Source organism: Piliocolobus tephrosceles, chromosome 6 (genome assembly GCF_002776525.5).
Source record: "Piliocolobus tephrosceles isolate RC106 chromosome 6, ASM277652v3, whole genome shotgun sequence".
Classification (NCBI taxonomy): Eukaryota; Metazoa; Chordata; class Mammalia; order Primates; family Cercopithecidae; genus Piliocolobus; species Piliocolobus tephrosceles.
Window position 1 is genome coordinate 3,252,468 of NC_045439.1, and position 19,248 is coordinate 3,271,715.

Consider the following 19,248-nt stretch of genomic DNA (forward strand, 5'->3'; position numbering starts at 1 on the left):
GGAAGTAGAACCACAGATATCAAAGAAAGAGGAGCCCTGGGGACAGCTGAGGTGCTGGCGAGGAGGGAGAGCACCGAGCAGATGAGGAAGCCCCGCCCTCCCTGCACCTGCTCCTGACCCGGCCTCGGGCTCTGTGGTCCCCGCGCGCCCCCTGCTGGTCCTGAGCGGCACCTGCGCCCGCCCCCTCCGCCTCCCTGCAGGGAGGTTTGTGTCTGGGCTCACACCCACCTCCCCTCACTGTGTCTCTCGCACAGTAATACACGGCCGTGTCCGCGGCGGTCACAGAGCTCAGCTTCAGGGACAACTGGTTCTTGGACGTGTCTACTGACGGCGACTCAACTCTTCAGGGACAGGTTGTAGTTGGTGCTCCCATAGTTGTACCCATCTAAAAGCAAAGGGGAAGAGACAGACCCAACACCCAGAAGCAGGCAAGCTCCTGACCAGCTGGTGTCTGGGTCTTTTGTTTGAACAGATGCAAAAGGACCTGCCCTCACTTTCAGGGAAATGATGAACTTGGTATGAAATTGAGATCAATTTTCATTTACAGAGAAGAAAATATTATATTACAGATAAATGTGTGTGTGTGTGTGTGTGTGTGTATGGGTTTCTAGGATGTGTTCATACACAGAAGGGAAGCAATTATATCTGCTGGAAATAAAACCGAAAAGCTTCTGAATTTCTAGGTATTGTTAACCGCACATGTGTCAGGTCACTAGATCATGTTATAATGATGGTGGTAAAACCTCCCAGCATTGTCATGGAGAGAAAATGCAAAGAAATAAAGATTCAAATGAAATGCCTTTGAAAATCATCCATGATGAATAGGTCAAGAGAAATCAACCACCATGGAAAGAGTGGCAGTTAATGTATGTATGTATGTATGTCTGTATGTATGTATGTATGTATGTATGTATGTATGTATCTATCTATCTATCTATCTATCTATCTATCTATCTGTCATCTATCTACTTATCTGCAGTAGTGGATCATTATACAAAGCAAGCAGCCTTAAAATTGTTTATAATACTATCTTAAAATGGAAGGAATTACAATTACTCATATAACACAGAATCAATACTGTCTATAACTTTCTGGAAACGTTGAAGAAAATTGTAACCCTTAAATTAAAATTTTCAAAACTTTAAGAAAATCTCAGCTGGGTGTGGTGGCTCACACCTGTAATAGCAGCACTTTAGGAGGCCAAGGTGGGAAGATCACTTGAGGTCAGGAGTGCGAGACAATCCTGGCCAACATGGCAAAACCCCGTCTCTACTAAAAATACAAAAAATGAGCTGGGTGTGGTGGCACATGCCTGTAATATCAGCTTCTCGGGAGGCCGAGGCAGGAATCACTTGAATCAGGGAGATGGAGGTCAAAGTGAGTTGAGATTGCACCACCACACTCCAGCCTGGGCAACAGAGTGAGACTCTGTCTCAAACAACAACAACAACAACAAAAAAAAAAAAAAAAAAAAAAAAAATTAAGAAAATCTTGGACTTCCTTGGCCAAAGGTTCTCCCCCTAGTGTTATTGCATTATAGACAACTCCTCCAGAAAACGTCTGTTATTACCCTATTATTTGGTAGCTGAAACATCATATCTTTAGAGACTTTACACTTCGTGCTCACCGCTGTTTTATTCCATGTTTGCATGTGTTACAAAACATTGAAAGTGATTTCTGTATCATACCAACTCCATTCACCAACAGATGACAGCTGCTTTGGTACTACATCTTTTCAACAGTCTCTCCTGTGTCTATTGCAAATAAAGTCAAGAGAAAATACTGCTCCTGAACCTCATTGCAAGGACTCTTGCCAGGTACTTTTAGCCAAAACAAAGGAGTGACTTTTAGAATGTCAATACTTAGGTTCATATTTATAAACTTTAAACTAAAAGTAAAATTGTAGTCACCCCACGAGATTGAACTGTCCCCCTCTTGGCCGAGGGGGCATCAAAAACACCTAAAAATTGAGTTTCCAGCTGGGCAGAACAAGAGATCAGACACACCTCATTACCCCCGCTCCCCTTTGCGGTTCAGAGACAACACGGACCAACACTAACGTTAAAATGGAGATCATAAGACTGACGGAACAGACTCTCTGGGGCAATAAGATGCCAAGTTGTAAACAAGATCTAAGGCCGTGCCAGGCGGGGGTTACATCCCTCACACCAACTCTTAAAGAATAAACTGTGCTCTAACTGCCGGTTATGCTCTAACTGACGATAGATTATTTTTTTTCTAGCAGTGAAATAAGCACTGACCCTGAGACAAGTGTGATTTAACCAATTGCAGCTCATCCCCTGACTTACTGACCCCTGTTCCACAGCCATAACCCCAGCTTTGATTGGACACCAGACAGATTTCAGGAACTTTCTCCTGATCAGAGACCACTGACCACGGCCTGGTTCTGGCCATTCATGGAGGCTGCGCTCTGAGGGCCTTTGTGCCCCTGCTCCAGCTTTTGGCACACAGGGCCTAACGGCGACACATTTAAATGCTAAGTCCCCACTGCTAAGTGAACACGGGTCACATGTTACATGTATGTTTTGCTCCCATATTCATGTGTCATGACCACCTTTGTGAACATGCATAGCCCCTCCTGTAACCTGGTGATCATGTCTGTTTCGCCAACACCTTCAGCATAAAGTTTCTGCCCCGCCGCTCCTCCTTGGGAGTGTCTCTCGTCTTTACCGAGGGCTGTGCTTTGCAGCCTGTGAAATGGCTGTAAACTTTTATAAAAAGTAAAGGCTTATTTTTTCAAATTTGCAGATTGTGTGATTTTTCATGTACTGCAACCGAGGAATAAGTTCACAAACCCGCCCAGTTGTCAGGCTGCTCCAGGAAAGGATGCCAGGCTGAGCATCCTCATATATCCTGTAAGGCCTGAGATCTATTGAAGAAGGACCTGACCTGAGACCCCCAAGCAAACTTATGAACTCACGAGTGAAAAATTTCCGCCAGGACATTGGGCCAAGATCCCTGTTCAATTTGTTCTTCTTCTTCTTTTTCTCATGTCCTTATACCAAAAAAAAGTATTTTCTGTAGACCTATTTGCTGTCCACCCAGAGTGAACACTTACCTCATTTTTCACTCATTTTCTTAAGTTGCTAAGTAGAATAAGTCATCAGACTCTATTTTGATGCCTCACTACTGATGACAGGATTTATCCTCTTCCTTCACCTTTGTACCCCGCACATAGGAAATCTAGTAGAAAATCATGGAAGTGCCCTCATTGGATGCCAGTACTAGGTTCAAATTACACAAGCTCCTTCCCCTTAGTAGGAAGCCCCACCATTCCTTCAACACCAAACCATTATAAAAACCCTGAGACAGCCTTCTTTCCTGCTCTGTTGAGCCAGTTTGGACTTTCTTGAGAGGCCTGTGCTGCCCTCAGCAGACACCTCAATAATGCAGTTGGTAAATCTTTCCATATTCACGTGGTGTGTGAGTGTGGCACCATCAGACTCGACATCCACACTAAACATTGGTGAGGGTATCTCTTCATTTGCACGGGGTCACCTACAATTGGAGCTATGAGTTTGGGTCCTGACAGTGACCACCACGGGCACTTTCTTCTCTTGCACTGGATGCTAACTCCCTCCGCCCCATTGTCCAGCATGCACCGTATCCTGCCTGCTGCTTGCTGGCCCTGTCAGTGCTGTAGTGCTGGGCTGCAGGGTTGAGTTAAACAAAGTGTGTTTTATAGATTTAGCTGATTTACTTCAGAAGCATGGATAACTAATTGACATTTAAAGACAAGATTAAGTGACCATAGGAGACTGTCTTTTGCACATGTGGGAAGGTTTTTCTCTCATTAAAACAAACATTTTCATTTCAGAGACTTTGGAGATAAGCAAAGAATCATAAGTCCAGATGAATTCCTCGAGGGAAGATGTTTTACAGAGAAGAAGCCACAGTGCTGACCGGAAGCCAGACCTTAGCCTCCATCTGCACCTGCCCCTGAGGCTGGCTCTTGTGATCAGTGTGTCCTGAGCACCCCTGCGGTTAGAATCCTGTGCCCACTTCAGTGAGATTTGTGTCTGGACTCAAACTCACTGTTCCTCTATTTTTTTCCTTAAAATTAGAGAAACTGTAAGTCATGGATCAGTGCATGTCAGAGAACAGCAAATAGCAGGATAAGTCCTTGACACACACACACACACGACACACACATACATGCACATACACAATCACTCTTAGGTCAATCATATTCAAATTACTAAAACATACAGACAAATGGAAATACATGCCAGCAAGTGGAGGCAAGTAGAGGGCATACCTTGCTATAGAACAGACATGAATAATATCAGCGTTGCTTTGGTTATAACCATATAAGCAATAGGACAATTGATGGTATCTATAAAGTCCTGGAAAAAAAGTCAACCCATTATTTTATAACCAGTGAAGGAAACAGTTCCACATCTTACATGAAAGTATAAGGAGCTCGACATATCCATACCTCCATGAAACTGGTGAGACTTATTTTGAAAAATTAACGGGTTTGGAAAGGCCTTATCAGCATACAGAAAGTGAAGGAAGATTTATTTGAGATAATCTACAAAAACTCAGTAAGGTCAGCCATGCTATTGATATTTGATCAAAGATGCTCTTCCTTCCTCCTATGCCCCAGCTCAGCATGATGTAAACTCCACCACAGATGGCTGCAGCCAAGTAGACAGGACTCCTTCTGCCCAGCTCCCACCAGAGCACACTCTTCCCCTGGGGCCAGGACATTGGCCCTCTGACCTTGCCCACAGGTCATGCTGCTGAGGCTCAGCCCTTGACAAGACTTACTGAGAACCAGAGACTCACTTCTTCCACACAGCCCCACTCATGGATGCAGGCTCTGCCATGGGTGCAGCCCCACGGAGGACATGGGCTGCCTGGTTCCCAGCCCTACTCCTATGGCAGAGAGTCCACCCCAGCAGGATCTGCATGCTGATAAAGTGGAAAGCTTCTCCCCATCCCTCCACTGAGCACTCAGCTCCTACATTAAAGAAGAAAAATGCTCCTAATCTCCACCTGCAGAACCTTATTTAGGAGCTCTGTCTGTCTCAGGAGCAGCGGGTGGGATTGCTAAAATTTAGTCATAAAATAGAGTCCTAAATGTGGTCTTGAAGGATCTGATTTCATTTACAACAGTGTGGAGAATTACAAAGCCTGCGAGTGCTCTCAAAAACAGTGGAGGCCGTGGGAAAATGCACTTGGAAGGAGACGGATGGATTCAGGGGAGATCTGGGCTAAACTGCAGGGCTGCTGGGTTGCAGGAGAGAACCAAGAAGAAAGAGAGCGGGGAAGAGTTCTCCTGGGGTCAGTACAAATGTCCTGCACTGTTTGTTCAAAGGTGCCCATGTTTGTTTGGTTGAGTCTGTAGAGCAATTTAGACCTCAGTGCATTGCTGAAAATATAAATTTGCAACTGCACGTCGTGGAACTCAACATCTAGTCCTGGTCAGGGAAGAGACAGAGAGATAGAGAGAGCCCAGCCCAAACCAGTGACATGCGAGGGTGACAGTGATGTCTGTGACTGTGTGTCTGGGGATCTTTCAGGCAGGGCTTCTCTCACTCAGGAGAAAGTCTGGAGTTCACCTGTAATGCTTTGTGTCAAGTATTGAAAGACATTCATGTTGTTTTTAGTTTCTGACACACACACACACACACACACAATGTTAAATATCTGAATACACGTGTGTGAACATATGATTTTAATCCTTTGTAACACATACTCAGGAGTGAGATTTCTAGGTCATGGATTAAGGACATGCTTAATTTGATAAGAAACTGTAAACGGTTTTCCCAGAAACTGTTTCATTTTGCACTAGCAATATTTTAGTCTCTAGAGGCCTGGCATGCTCACTGACCCTGGTACTGCCAGCATTTCTTCTTTATTTTTTGTCATTCTAAAGCCTAGAGTCGTGTTTCCTTTTGATCTTTATTTGCATTTCTCTACTGGAAAATCACATTCATATGCTGATGTGTCATCTGTGCATCTTCTTTGATAAAAGGTTTGCACAAACCTTTGCTTATTTTATAAGCAGATTGCTTCTTTTTACTGTTGAGTTTTGCAGGTTCTTATTATAATTACATTGGTAGATACATGATTTGCAAATATTTTCTCCTCTGAAGCTTGTCCTTCATTGTCTTGATAGTCACTTGAGTAGACAATGTTTTAAAATTCGATGAAGTTCAACTAATATTATTTTCACTTATTGATCATAAATTTTAATTTTCAGGATTACTGATCAACTGTTAATAATTTCATATTTTAATTGTATTTTTTATTTTATATGTATAAATTTATGGGGAGTGACTGCAATTTTGTTACATATATATTGCATAGTAGTCTTGGCTTTAATGTATCCATGATCCAAATAATGTACATCGTACCCGTTTAGTAACTTCCCACCATTCTCCCGCCTTCTGCTCTTTCTGAGACTCCAGTGTCCTGCATTCCTTTCCCTGTGTCCCTGTGCACATATTCCTCAGCTCCCATTTGTAAGTGAGAACATGGAGTGTGTACCCTTCCGTTTCTCAGTGATTACACTTAAAACTATGACCTCGAGTTCCATCCATGTAGCTGCAAAACACGTGATTCCATTCCTGGATAGTATTTAATTGTATATATGTAACATTTTCTTTATAAAATTATCTTTTGTTAGACACAGGTTAATTCCTTAGATTGATGCATGTGCTACTGTGAATAGTTCTGCAGGAAAACCAAAGTCTGACTATCATTCTGACATAATGATTTAGTTTTCCTTTGGGTGGTTACGCAGGGGTGGGGTTATTGAACCAAAGGTAGTTCTACTTTTATTTCTTTGAAAAATCTCCATAGTGTTTTCCACAGAGGCTGTGCTCATCTACATCCTCATCAACAGTGACTGACAGTTCCCTTTGCCTTCAATCCTCACCAGTGTCTCTTATTTTTGGCTCTTTAATAAGAGCCATTCTGACTGGAGTAAGATATCTCTTTGCAGTTTCAACTGCATCTCCCTGATAATTAGTGGTGTCTAGCATTGTTTACGTATCTATTGTCCAGTTTTATGTGTTGTTTAAAAAAATTCCTACTCGTTTCCTTTGCCAGTTTTGATGAGGTTGCTTTTCGTAGCTGCTGTTGTGGTGAAGTTGTTTCAGTTCCGTGTAAATTCTGCCTATCAGTCCCTGCCAGATGCAATGTGTGCCAGTATTTTTTATCATTCTGCAATTTGTCTGTTCACTCTGTGTGGAAGCTCCTTAGTTTAACAAAGTTCCATTTTTTATATTATTGCTTGTGCTTTCGAGGTTTTACTCGTAAATTACTTACTAAGCCCAATGTCCAGAGGAGTTCTCCTGGGGTTTCCTTCAAGTACGTTTATAGTCTGAGGTCCTACAATCAAGCCTTCAGTCCATTTTCTGTTGGTTACGTATATGTTGAGATGTTGGGGTCCAGTTTCATTCTTCCGCATATGGCAGAGTCCGATTGTCCCAGCAACATGGCATGAAGAGCGAGTCCTCCTCCCGGTGCATATTTTTGTTACCTTTGTCAAAGATCACTTGGCCATAGATTGTGTGGTTAGTTTAGTAGCTTTTGAGTGCAGTTATTTGTTGCCATGGGATGATTTTCCTAAAATTGTGGACAGTTGTGTTTCATGTTCAAACATGAGCTAGGATTTTCATAAGAAAGGTATTGTTGAATTTTCCTTTTCTTTTCCACATTGCTCCTCAGACTTACTGAGATGGGTTTCTGAAGTCAAGTTGAGGCACTTCCCTTTCTAAGAGTTGGATTTTTACTTACTTGGGTATTTATGGGCTCCTGGCGTGGAAATAAGCGTCACGTATCACACCTACTCTATGACATTTTTAGAAATTTATTTGTGCACTGACACTGTGAGACACTCCATGATGAGGACATATTCCATCTATTTTATTGTTTTCTAAAATTACTTTATGATTGCACATTTCTCTCTACGACAAAAGCTATTATCTGGACTTCCACAATTCCTCCTGCTCTCTTATCCCTACATTTTTCTCCAATGTCATTTCCCGCAGTTTAATAAAGGCATATGTTCCGCTGATGTGTATTCTGCCCCTTGGGGTGGTATGAGCCCAAGAAACTGGTGGCCACATACCAGTGATGCATCTGGCCCAGTAACAGAGACATTTCATGCTGAATCTTTGTCAGACAGGATACAGCTGCTGCTTGCATGAACCGTTAACAGGAGACATGCCGGTTATTAGTAAAGAAGGAGGAGGAAGACAGGGCTCTGAGTCTAGTGGTGATGGGAAACTCAGGCTTTAGCAGGAAATGGCATCTCAGCTGCACTTTCCTGTTCTGCGTTGGTGGGGAGGGAGCACCAATAAGAAGCAGCCTGGGTTCTTGTACAGGAGGCACCCTGGGCTGTGTCTCTGTGGTCTCCGTGCACAGTAATATGTGGCTGTGTCCACAGGGTCCATGTTTGTCATTGTAAGGACCACCTGGTTCTTGGAGGTGTCCTTGGAGATGGTGAGCCTGCTCTTCAGAGATGGGCTGTAGTATTTATCATCATCCCAATCAATGCGTGCAAGCCACTCCAGGGCCTTTCCTGGGGGCTGACGGATCCAGCTCACACTCATTCCAGAAGTGCTGAGTGAGAACCCAGAGAAGGTGCAGGTCAGCGTGAGGGTCTGTGTGGGTTTCACCAGCGCAGGACCAGACTCCTTCAAGGTGACCTGGGAGAAGACCCCTGTGGAGAAAGCAGAAGATGAAGCCCGCAGAGGAGAGAACAGATGTTTTATCCCTGAGTGAGTCCCTGATCACAGCACTCACATGAAGGGACGGTCAGCAGCAGGAGTGTGGAGCAAAGCGTGTCCATGGTGAGGCACAGGAGTCACTGAGCCAGGCCCTGTGCTCGGCTTTTCAACCCAGAGGAGGGTGGAGCTGGTGGAGATTTGCATCCCCTCATCTGTGCCCTACTGTATGGGATGGAGTCAGGTTTCAGGACTCAGTAGGGTAGTGCATCTGTGGTGAGGAGCAGTGACAGTAACATGATCAGTGTAATTCAGATGGCATTAATCTAAGGCCGGAGAAGTAGTTTCTGAGATGTCTTGGCAGAAGTCATGATTAGGAGGCTGTGTTGGCCTTTGTGCAAGAATTATTTTATGATATTTCTTGTTATCAGGGACATGTGTGTGAGAATTCTCCCTACACTTCCCTGACTCCATTTGTCAGGATTTTGACACACGTGACTCCATTTTGATTCTTACAAATTTCACAATCTTGTCCTAAAAGCACTGGTGGAGAAGGACAGTTTATGTAGTAGCCAATTAATTCTACATCCACCTTCCATTTTAACCAGACAAGCTTATTTCTTTCACTACAAATGGCTACTGCATTTCCAGGGAAGCCTACACACAATACAGTGGATGGTCCTGAGCAAGGGGAGGGAAGAAAGTACCTTCAGCCTCTTCCACATGGCTGCAGTAGCCACAGCCTGAGCCCAAACTGATCTACAGGGAAAGGGCTTCAGCCTTTGAATTGAGATCACAGCAACTACATTTACCTTTTTCAGGGAGCAGGAAAATCCAAGGAATAGTGGGAATGACAACTAAAAAGAAAGAAAATGAATTAGAATCAAAAGAAGCACCAGATCAGTGTTGATATTAATTTGCATACTTTAGTGTCAGGAGAAGGGTCAGACATAAAGCCTGTGAGGGTCCCCATATTCTATATGACACTGACCATGGTCCACCATCTTCAGGCTGGTATCACCCTCCCTAAAGACTATTCAAGTCAGGGAGACCCAGTAAGGTCTCTGCTGTGAGTGTGATTGGAGAAGATTCAACAGGTCCCACCGAGCTTCTACACGTCTCCAATTCTGGCGACCATGGTTCAGTGCTTCTCATCTCTGTAAGTGTCAGTTTGCATTTTGTCCATGGTAGAATATGTTCTCATAACACAATATTTAAAAAAATATTTAGAGATGGCATTGGTAGGCAGAGAATTTTGAAATTAGAGAAGTTCCCTGGAGAAACTCTCAGATGGAGAAAGTTTTTTGTTTGTTTGTTTGTTTGTTTTCATCTTTGTAGGAAAGCAGTCCTAACCTTTCTGTGCACCTCCCTCTGGGATTGACTCTGATCAGTGAGTCCTGAGCGCCCCCTGCAGCTAATTTGCCCACGTGTCCCTGGAGGTTTGTGTCTGTGCTCACACTGGCCTTTCCTCATGCACTCTGTTGTGCAGTAATATAGTGACGTGTTCCTGGTTTGCAGATTGCGCATTTGCAGATACAGCATCTTCTTGACATTGTTTGTGGAGATGATAAATCAAAGAAAAATAAATACTTTTAGGACAAATAAATCCTGAGAAAATCTATTCCCAGCACAATAATCTTTCCACAGACATTTTAGCAGAGTTTCTAGGTGAGTAGCCATATGATATACATCCATTACCTGAATCTATCCAAAAAAATAAAGATTGTCAACAATGGAAAAACGAGGTTTCAATTTTGTTTTTGCATTTGTATTTCTTTTATTATATAAATGTGTAAAGCAATTATAAAATTCCAATATTACATTTTTATAGCATACATAATTACCAATTGAGAAAATTTAAAAAGTGATAGAAAAGAGAAAATAGACATCTACAGTTATAATATCTCTCTTCTATATATAAAGATATTATATATAGGGATATTACACTTTTGAATTAGAATTCAATTGTAGAAATGTCTTATTGTTATCCTTATGGTAGTAGCTTATAAAATATTAGTCACATAATAATTAATAATAAATTAATAGAAACAATACACGTTGTTGTAAAAAGATAAATTAAAACAAGAATCATTGGATAAAAGAGTAATATCACTAAGAAATAATTCCTCACAGTCAACTAAAAAATTAGGATGCAGCAATTATCTCTCTCCAAGAGAACTTCTTTAGATATTCATGAATAGAAAAAATAAGGATAGAAAAATATATACCATGAAAACACAAACCAAAGAAAACTTAAATAGCTGTGAATTTCAGACCAAATAATCCTAAAATGAATACCTTTGTAACTCAAGTGAAATATTACACAGAATAATGGGATAAACTTTCCAAAATACATTGTAAAACACTTATTAAATGGATTTGGAACAGAAAATAGACTAACATATATAGAAGATGGAGAAATTGGCACTCATTGTGATCGACAAAACAAGCATTGATTAAATAAGTAAAGATAGAAGTGCCCCAAATGGCACTTTCAACCTACTTGATACATTTGTATCTATAAAATATTCACCTGGAAAACTTCAGAAATACAAACTGTGATTTACCAGAAGAGAATAAAGGAACATGACAACTGAATTCAAAGTGATGACCTTGATGGAAACTGGGAACAAACAAATATACAAAAGCAACAGCAAAGAGAGATTCCATCTCAAAGAAAAAAAAAAAAAGAAAGAAAAAGAAAAGAAAAAGAAGATATCTACTAAAAGAGACAAACTATGAAATACTTAAAATCATTCATTTTGAGATATATTTGATTGGCCAAGGCCCATGATGACACCACTGCAGGAGTTCCTGAGAATGTGTGTCCAAAATGGTTTGGTTACAGCTTGATTTTATATATTTTCATGGGTCAGAAGTTACAGGCAGATGTTAATCAACACATGTGAGCTATACCGTTTATGCAGTCCAGAAAGGCAGGAAAAGTTTATGCCTGGGCTTCCAGGACATAGGTGAATTCAAAGATTTTCTGATCGGCAATTGGTTGAAATGTAAGGCAATACACTCCTTACAAATGCGTGTCTAGATTAAGATAAGGGGTTGTGGAGACCATAGTTCTTATTATGCAGATGAAGCCTCCAGGTAGCAGACTTCATAGAGAATAGATCGTTAGGTCTTCCTGTTTGTCATGTGATGTTATGCTAGAATCAGGTTGTAATTTGGTGTCTTTTTTCTATAAAGAGTGTTTATAGCAAAAATATAGTTTTGTCAGTCTTAAAATCTTTGTTTTATTGCTAATGCTGACCACTGGTGCCTTAATTCCAATGAGAGGAGAATTAATGAGGCATGTCTGACCTCTCACTTTCCCATCATTGCTGGAACAAGTTTTAGAATTTACTTTGAAATCTCCTTGGCTGAGGGTTGGGTTCATTCAGTTGCTTGAGGAAGCTTAGAATTTTATTTTTGGTTTACAAAATAAATTATTGGAAAAATGCTAAATAAGGTCTGGTATGGAATAATTATAAATTTATCCAAGTAAATGTGTTAACACCATGTCTTATCATGATGGAAGATATTCATCTTAGGAGATACTTGGAGGTGGGAACACATGGTACTAACTTTATAATTATTTTACCTATTATTATTCTGAATCAAAGGTACATTAATGTAAAAAGATGATCATAAGAATACAAGTCACAACTGATAAAATAAGTTTCTGGAAATTCTATAATTCCAATTATAATTATGAACATATATTCTAGAAGAAAATATTGAAATTACGATAAAAAATGACAAATGTTTATTTGTATCAAAAAACATGGGAAGCACCTAATGCTAAAATCAAGCAAAGAGAGTGCTATTCATATAGTTATTTTATTTTCTATAATATGATAAATAAAAAGTATTATTATAGGCATTTTATAGACCAATAGTGAGCACACTTATGTAATTTTTTCTTAACTTTGTGCCAATATCTTGTTAATTGCATATAGATATTTGTTACTGTGTGTGTCATTTCCAAAATATTAAGCTATTGTTTTTCATATTAATATGACTCCTCTGTAGGCCCTAGTATTGCAAATGCTTTCTACAACTCTTTTGCTTTTGTATTTTCTACTGTCTCTTCACATGAAACTCTTCAATTTGCATAACTATATAGATGAATAAAATATTTTATAAGTTTATAATCACACATACACATACACATACATACATATGCTCAGTACTGAAACATACATGTGAAAATATAAAAATGGGTCTGGTGCGGTGGCTCATGCCTGTAATCCCAGCACTTTGGGAGCCCGAGGTGGGTGGATCACCTGAGGTCAGGAGTTTGAGACGAGCCTGGCCAACATGGTGAAACCCCATCTCTACTAAAGATACAAAAAAGAAAATACAAAAATGAACACATATCCAAATACCAAAACAGAACACGAATTTATTTAATATTATTTTAATTATTTAATTGAATTGAATTTACTCTGTTTTATAGCATAATGTAGTATTCCAAAATGTTGTTGTTCTGTGTGATTGCTTCTCTATCCTAATGCCAGTAAACAAACATATTTATAGGCAAGTTTTGGTAGAACTTAAAGTAAATGCCATTCTTGCCAAATTAAATAATGTACAGTGGTATTTATGTATAGCCTCTGTGTTGGTTTATTTGTCATTTATGCTATTAGTATACTTTAAATATCTGTCAATTATTAATAAATTTAATAAAATATAAGAAACGCCACTTAAAACATTTTATTACATTATTGGTTAAATTCACATTATATTTTTACAAAAGTCAGGATAAAATGTTCTTATTTAGAAATTAGGATTGTTTTCTACCATTGATATTGCATAAAGTTTCAATACAAATTCTCGGTGTTTATTTGCCAATACTCCTGGATGCTAGAGAACATCCAGCAATATGGAACTGAAATCAGCCCAGGATTCCCAGAATTCACTCACAATGGCAGCTTGCTAGAGGGTGGTCTGAGAGTTTGCAAACACTTTAGGGGCTTGAACTTCATCATCAAAGTGCTTGTGAGCCTCAGCGCTGAGCACACAGAGAGCAGCAGGAGCAGCAGAACCCACTCTGCAGTACATAGGAAAAAGACTTGATGTTGTGGGGTGATGTCTGCAGGACCCTAGGAAAGGGTGAGGAGATCAGAGAGTCTACAGGTGATTGAGTATATTTCTTCTCCTCTCCTCTCCTCTCCTCTCCTCTCCCCTCTCTCTCTCTTTCTTCTTTCCATCTGCCTGTCGGTCTTTCTTTTCACAGTTTCTTTCTGTCACCCAGGCTAGAGTGAAGTGGAATGATCTCAACTCACTGCAACCTCCTCCCCTGGGGTTCAAACCATTCTCCTGCCTCAGCCTCTCAAGTAGCTGGGATTACAGGTGCCTGCCACCATGCTTGACTAATTTTGTATTCTTACTAGAGACAGGGTTTTGCCATGTTGGCCAGGCTGGTCTTGAACTCCCAACTTCAGTTATCCACCCACCTCAGCCTCCCAAAATGCTGGGATTACAGGCGTGAGACACCGCACCCGGCCTAGATGAGCACATTCTAAGGAGAACTCTTATCCCCCTAAACTTGGTTGGCTTCAATTATCACCAAGAGAAGCAAACAGATTCACCAGATATGGAGAAGACAAAATAAAGGGACCTGTTTCCTTACTGGAAGACTGAGGAAGACAAAAGGATTTGATAGAAGAAAGGAAGGTGGAGAAACAGTGTGAAGAGTAGAACCCCAGAACTCAACAAAGGTGAAGGAACTGACCCCTGAAAGTGGTTTTTCACCTCCACAAAACGCAGATGAAAGGAACAGAAACTTAACACCATGAAACTGCTGAGTTATTGTTAGAAGAGGATTTCCAATTGTGTAACTGACACAGCACAAAAAACAAAAACCCATGCGTGGAACCAAAGTTTGAATTAGGCATACACTGTTTCTTATTATCAAAACACATTGAATTACTATTGCTAGTATTATTCTAAAAATATGCAGGGTTAAAAGTTGAATTGAATTCCTGTTCTAAGTTAATGATTTGTATGTGAAAGAAACCATAGGTTACAAGGAAGAAATGGCGAGAGATCCTGGGAAGACTTTTGCTTGACCAGCTCAGGAATCAGCAATGTCTAAAAGCAAATCTCACCCTTCCCAGGCACCCAGTGTGGATCTGCCTCCTAAGTGAACCATGGTGTCCTGAACAATTGATTCCCTGGTGGTTGTGGACAGCCCCATGGTGGCCCGAGCACTCCTTGTTGGTCCTGAACCCCTGATGTCCTCAATGTTCTTCAGTGGTCATGAGTGTCTCCTGGTGGTCGCGTGTGCCTTTAGGTTGTCCTGTTACCCCTGGTGGATTCTGACACCCTCTTGGTGATCCTGAGAGTTTCCTGGTGGTCTGGAATTGCACCCTCATGATTCTGTGCCCCCTGCTTGTATTGAGCGCCCCCTGGCGTCCTAAGCACCACCTGGTGTCCTGAGTGCCCCCTGCCGTCCTGAGTGTCCCCTGTTGTCCTGAGCCCCTCCTGCTGGTCTTGAGCGCCCCCTAGAGTTCTGAGCACCCCATGGTGTCCTGAGCACACCCTACGATCCCGAGCGCCTCCTGGTGGTTCTGAGCCCATTCGCCACAAAGTCCCCGCTTGTCTTCCTGCAGGAAGGTTTGCCTCTAGACTCACATAGATGTCCCTCGCTGTGTCTCTCACAGTAACACACTGCCTACTCCTCAGCTCTCACGTAGATCGTTTTAAAGGAGATTGTGATATTAAGTGTTATCCCTGGGAATTGTAAATCTTGCTTGTGCTGGCGCAGAGCTGCTGCTACCCACTCCAACCCCTCTCCTCCAGCCATCTGGGCCCAATTCATGCTGTAGTCAGTGAAAGTGAATCTTGATGCTTTGCAAAAAAAGGCTAAGAGAACAGCCAGGCTATTTTGCCAAAGACTAAAATATAGATCCAGTAAACCTTTGAGGTTTTCCAGGAATTTGGAGAGAACGTGTGTGGATTAGGTGAAACACACACTTTTTAATCACAGTGAAACTATTTTCATGATGTTCAATAATAAACACATGGCATAAATAATTTGTGAAAACTCATAATTTTTTGAGACAAAGTGTTAACCTAAATGCATACAACTTCAAAAGTATTTAGCTGGTCATGAAACAGAATAAAATGAAATCTGTATGCAATATCTGACAATGATAAAATGGTTTGAACTAATTTCACTGCAGAAAGTGGGGCATGAATAAAATAATCAAGTATCTTTGGTAAAAATTTGAGGTTGTGATAGTAAAATATAAATAAGCTGCACATAAGCACTGGACAGTAGTTGATACACGTATTTTCAACAAGGGTCAGTTTAACAATTCTAACACATTTTGTGTATTTTGAAATTGTGCACTAAGTAAATTAATTTTCATACAGTAGAAGTGGTTTCCTCATTTTGGAGTGTGGGATTATGGACGGGCAAAGAAAGAAGGCTATGAATGTCTATGTGGATCTCAGTAGCATGAAGAAACCAGTATGTTCTTCGGTCTAAGGTAATATAGAAACAGAAGAATAGATTCACAAACACTTTGATTTTGAATTTTTGTGGGTAAATAATACATGTGTATATTTATGGAGTACCTGACATTGATACAGCATGAAATGCATAATAATCACATTGTGATGAATGGTTTATACATCCTCTCAAGTATTAGTTATTTGATTTACCTACATTCCATTTATACACTTTTAGTTATTTTGCAATCTATAATTATGTTATTAAGGACTATACTTAGTCTGTTGTGTTATCAAATATTCTGTATTATTTATTGTTTTAACCACTTTTTCTACCCATTGAGCATCCCCAGTAATCCCCACCCACCATAGACCTTCCCCACCTCTGGTGACCATCCTTTCACTCTCTGTCTCCACGAGTTCAATTGTCTTAATTTTTAACTTTCACAAATAAATGAGAATATGGGAAGTGTGTGTTTTGGTTCTGGGCTTATTTCAATTAATATAATGAACTCCAGTTTCATCCATGCTGTTGCAAATGACAAAATCTCATTCTTTTCACGGCATAATATTAATCCGTATCCTATATGTACCAGTTTTATTTATCCATTCATCTGTTAATGGGCACTTAGGTTACTTTCAAATTGTGGCTGTGATGAACAGTGCTGTAACAAACATGGTAGTGCAAAAAACGTTTGTTTTTGTGGGCGGGGGGTACTTGCCAGCAGGAAGATTGCTGGATTATATAACGCTATTATTAGGTTTCGAGGAAACTCTAAACTGTTCTCCATAGTGGTTGTATTAATTTAAATGCCCACTAACAGTTTATGAGTGTTCCCATTTCTCCAGATCCTTACCAGCATTTCTTTTTGTCTGGCTTTTGGTTAAAATCATTTTAAAATCAGATGAGATGATATTTCACTGTAGTTTTGTTTTACATGTTTCCGTTGATCAATGTTGTACAACACATTTTTATATGACTGCTGCAATTTGAAAGTCTTATTTTTAGAAATAATTATTGCCTGTTTTTTATTCGGATTACTAGATGATTGTCCTCTAGAGTTGTCTGAGATCCTGGTATATTCTGGTGATTAATCCTTTGTCAGATGGGTAGTAATGTCTCTTTATCTCACACTATGAAGGACATGATCTCGTCACTCACAGGTGCATTCCTGGATATACACACAGCATCAATGGAAAAGCAGTTGTTCGGCACTGTTGCCTTTGACAGTCTCTACTTCATGTCTCTGGGAGTCTATATCTCTTAAAATAACAACTGGATGCTATTCTGTACTCACTGCTGGCATGGTGTCACTGTTTTGTGTCAAAAATCAATCCACAATCTAATGCGACTAAATTTGTTCCTATTTGGAGGATCAGCTTTTAAGGCTTGTCATGACCCAGAATATTATTTTATTTTTCAGTAAAATGGGTCTGGCAATATTTTGCAGGCTGCCTTGAAATCCTGGGCTCAGGTGATCTTCCCACAATGGCATCCTGACTAGTTGAAAATACAGGCACATGGCACAGTGTCCATCTGATTATTCTTAAATTATGTTATTTCTCATTCTCTCTGCTAAACCAAGTGTAATATTGCTCTCATGGAGCTGTCAGCTTTTCATTAATTACTTACAACAAAAATATATTGTGTGTTTTAGGATAACTTTAGTGCAGAAATTATTCACATTGCACTGCAAGTATAGTCACACAATTTAGAGCGTGCTGTATCTCTGTTTTTATGCTCTGCATCTTTACCTATAAAAATATAACAGCCGTTGCCTTGGTGCACACAAAATTATTCATACATCTTAGAGTGACATTCCTGCTTTAAGAGCAGAAAACTGTAGGGGAGTCATGGACTCACATAATCTCATCGCACCTCTCCCAGGAAACTTCCCAGAACCTCTGCCATATAAGTGAGCAGGGGTGAGAATAATTGGGGTCCCTCTGTTCTTGGTCTATAATGCATGGCAAGAAAACTCTGTCTCATAAGTGAGGCTTGGAGGAGACAGGCATCCATCACATCACAGACTGAACTTTAGTCTCCACCGTAGAGATCTGACACCATGGCTTCAACTGAGATCTGAGGGAGAGGAAGCACCATCTTCCTTTCAGATCAGCTCAAGGTCAAGTTTCTGTCATCCTGAGCTGCAAATGAGAGTAATGCTCGTCTCTCAAGTACGGTGGAACCTCACTGCCTTTAATGACACTTGGCAAATGTTTTAGTCTGTTTCAGCTGCTATAACAGAACTCCATAAAATGGGTGGCTCAGAAATATCATAAACATATTTTTCTGAATTCTCAAGGCTAGGAAGTTGAAGATCTAGATGTTTTTGAGATTGATGAGGACCAGCAATTTCTGGTGAGGACCAGCAATTATGTTCATGGGGGTGTAACTGATATTTCCACACAAAAAATTGTGCTTGGATGTTCCCTTACATTTCCCCAAAAATGGACGCATTTTGTGTTATTTTTGGTGAGTCGAGCAATTCTAAGGCTTGAATAAGGAACTGAAGCCTGCAGGTTCAGCACATGTATCCCAGAACTTAAAATGAAATAAAATTTTATAAACAAACTTACAAATAAATGAGGTAAGAAAATTGTGTCAGAAAAATTAATATTGAGCTCTTACCTGAAGTCAGATGGTGGTAAGTTACATAATGGGGCTGTGGTGAGATAGGCTACCAGGTGCTCTAATTCTGAACCCCTCAGTGACACCCAACCAGCAGTCTTTGGCTGTGGGTACGCTAGGGGTCCCTAGACATGGGAAAACTCTATTGTTCCATAAAACTGGGCTGGGGGCCTCAGAATACTCTAAGTTTGGCAGGAGTAGCTTCTACCCCAAATTCTGCAGTCAGTCAATCTCTGCTCTTTCCCTGGGGTCGTGAGAGATGATGTGGAGAAGGGTCAGTGATATGGTTTGTCTGTGTCCCCATGCAAATCTCATCTTGAGTTGTAACTCCCACAACTCCCACATGTCGTGGGAGGAGCCTGGCGGACGGTGATTGAAATATGGGGGCAGGTCTCTCCTGTGCTGTTCTCGTGATAGTGAATGAGTCTCATGAGATCTGATGGTTTTAAAAGGTGA

General features: G+C 40.7%; 1 long non-coding RNA gene, 1 pseudogene and 1 gene segment (V, D, J or C); 1 reads left to right on the top strand and 2 right to left on the bottom strand.

The window, feature by feature from the left end:
• Positions 1-524, bottom strand: LOC113220329 (annotated as a pseudogene). Its single transcript, XR_003307230.1, has one exon. The product of XR_003307230.1 is annotated as an Ig heavy chain V region 93G7-like (transcript).
• Positions 525-8,276: 7,752 nt separating this feature from the next.
• On the bottom strand, positions 8,277-8,901 carry LOC111530311. The segment is given in 2 exon segments: positions 8,277-8,701; positions 8,785-8,901. Coding segments are annotated over 2 exon segments (456 nt in total).
• On the top strand, positions 8,695-10,446 carry LOC111530312. The gene is made up of 3 exons (XR_002727764.1): positions 8,695-8,831; positions 9,716-9,864; positions 10,044-10,446. It is a non-coding gene; the product is annotated as an uncharacterized LOC111530312 (long non-coding RNA).
• The last annotated feature ends 8,802 nt before the right edge of the window (positions 10,447-19,248 follow it).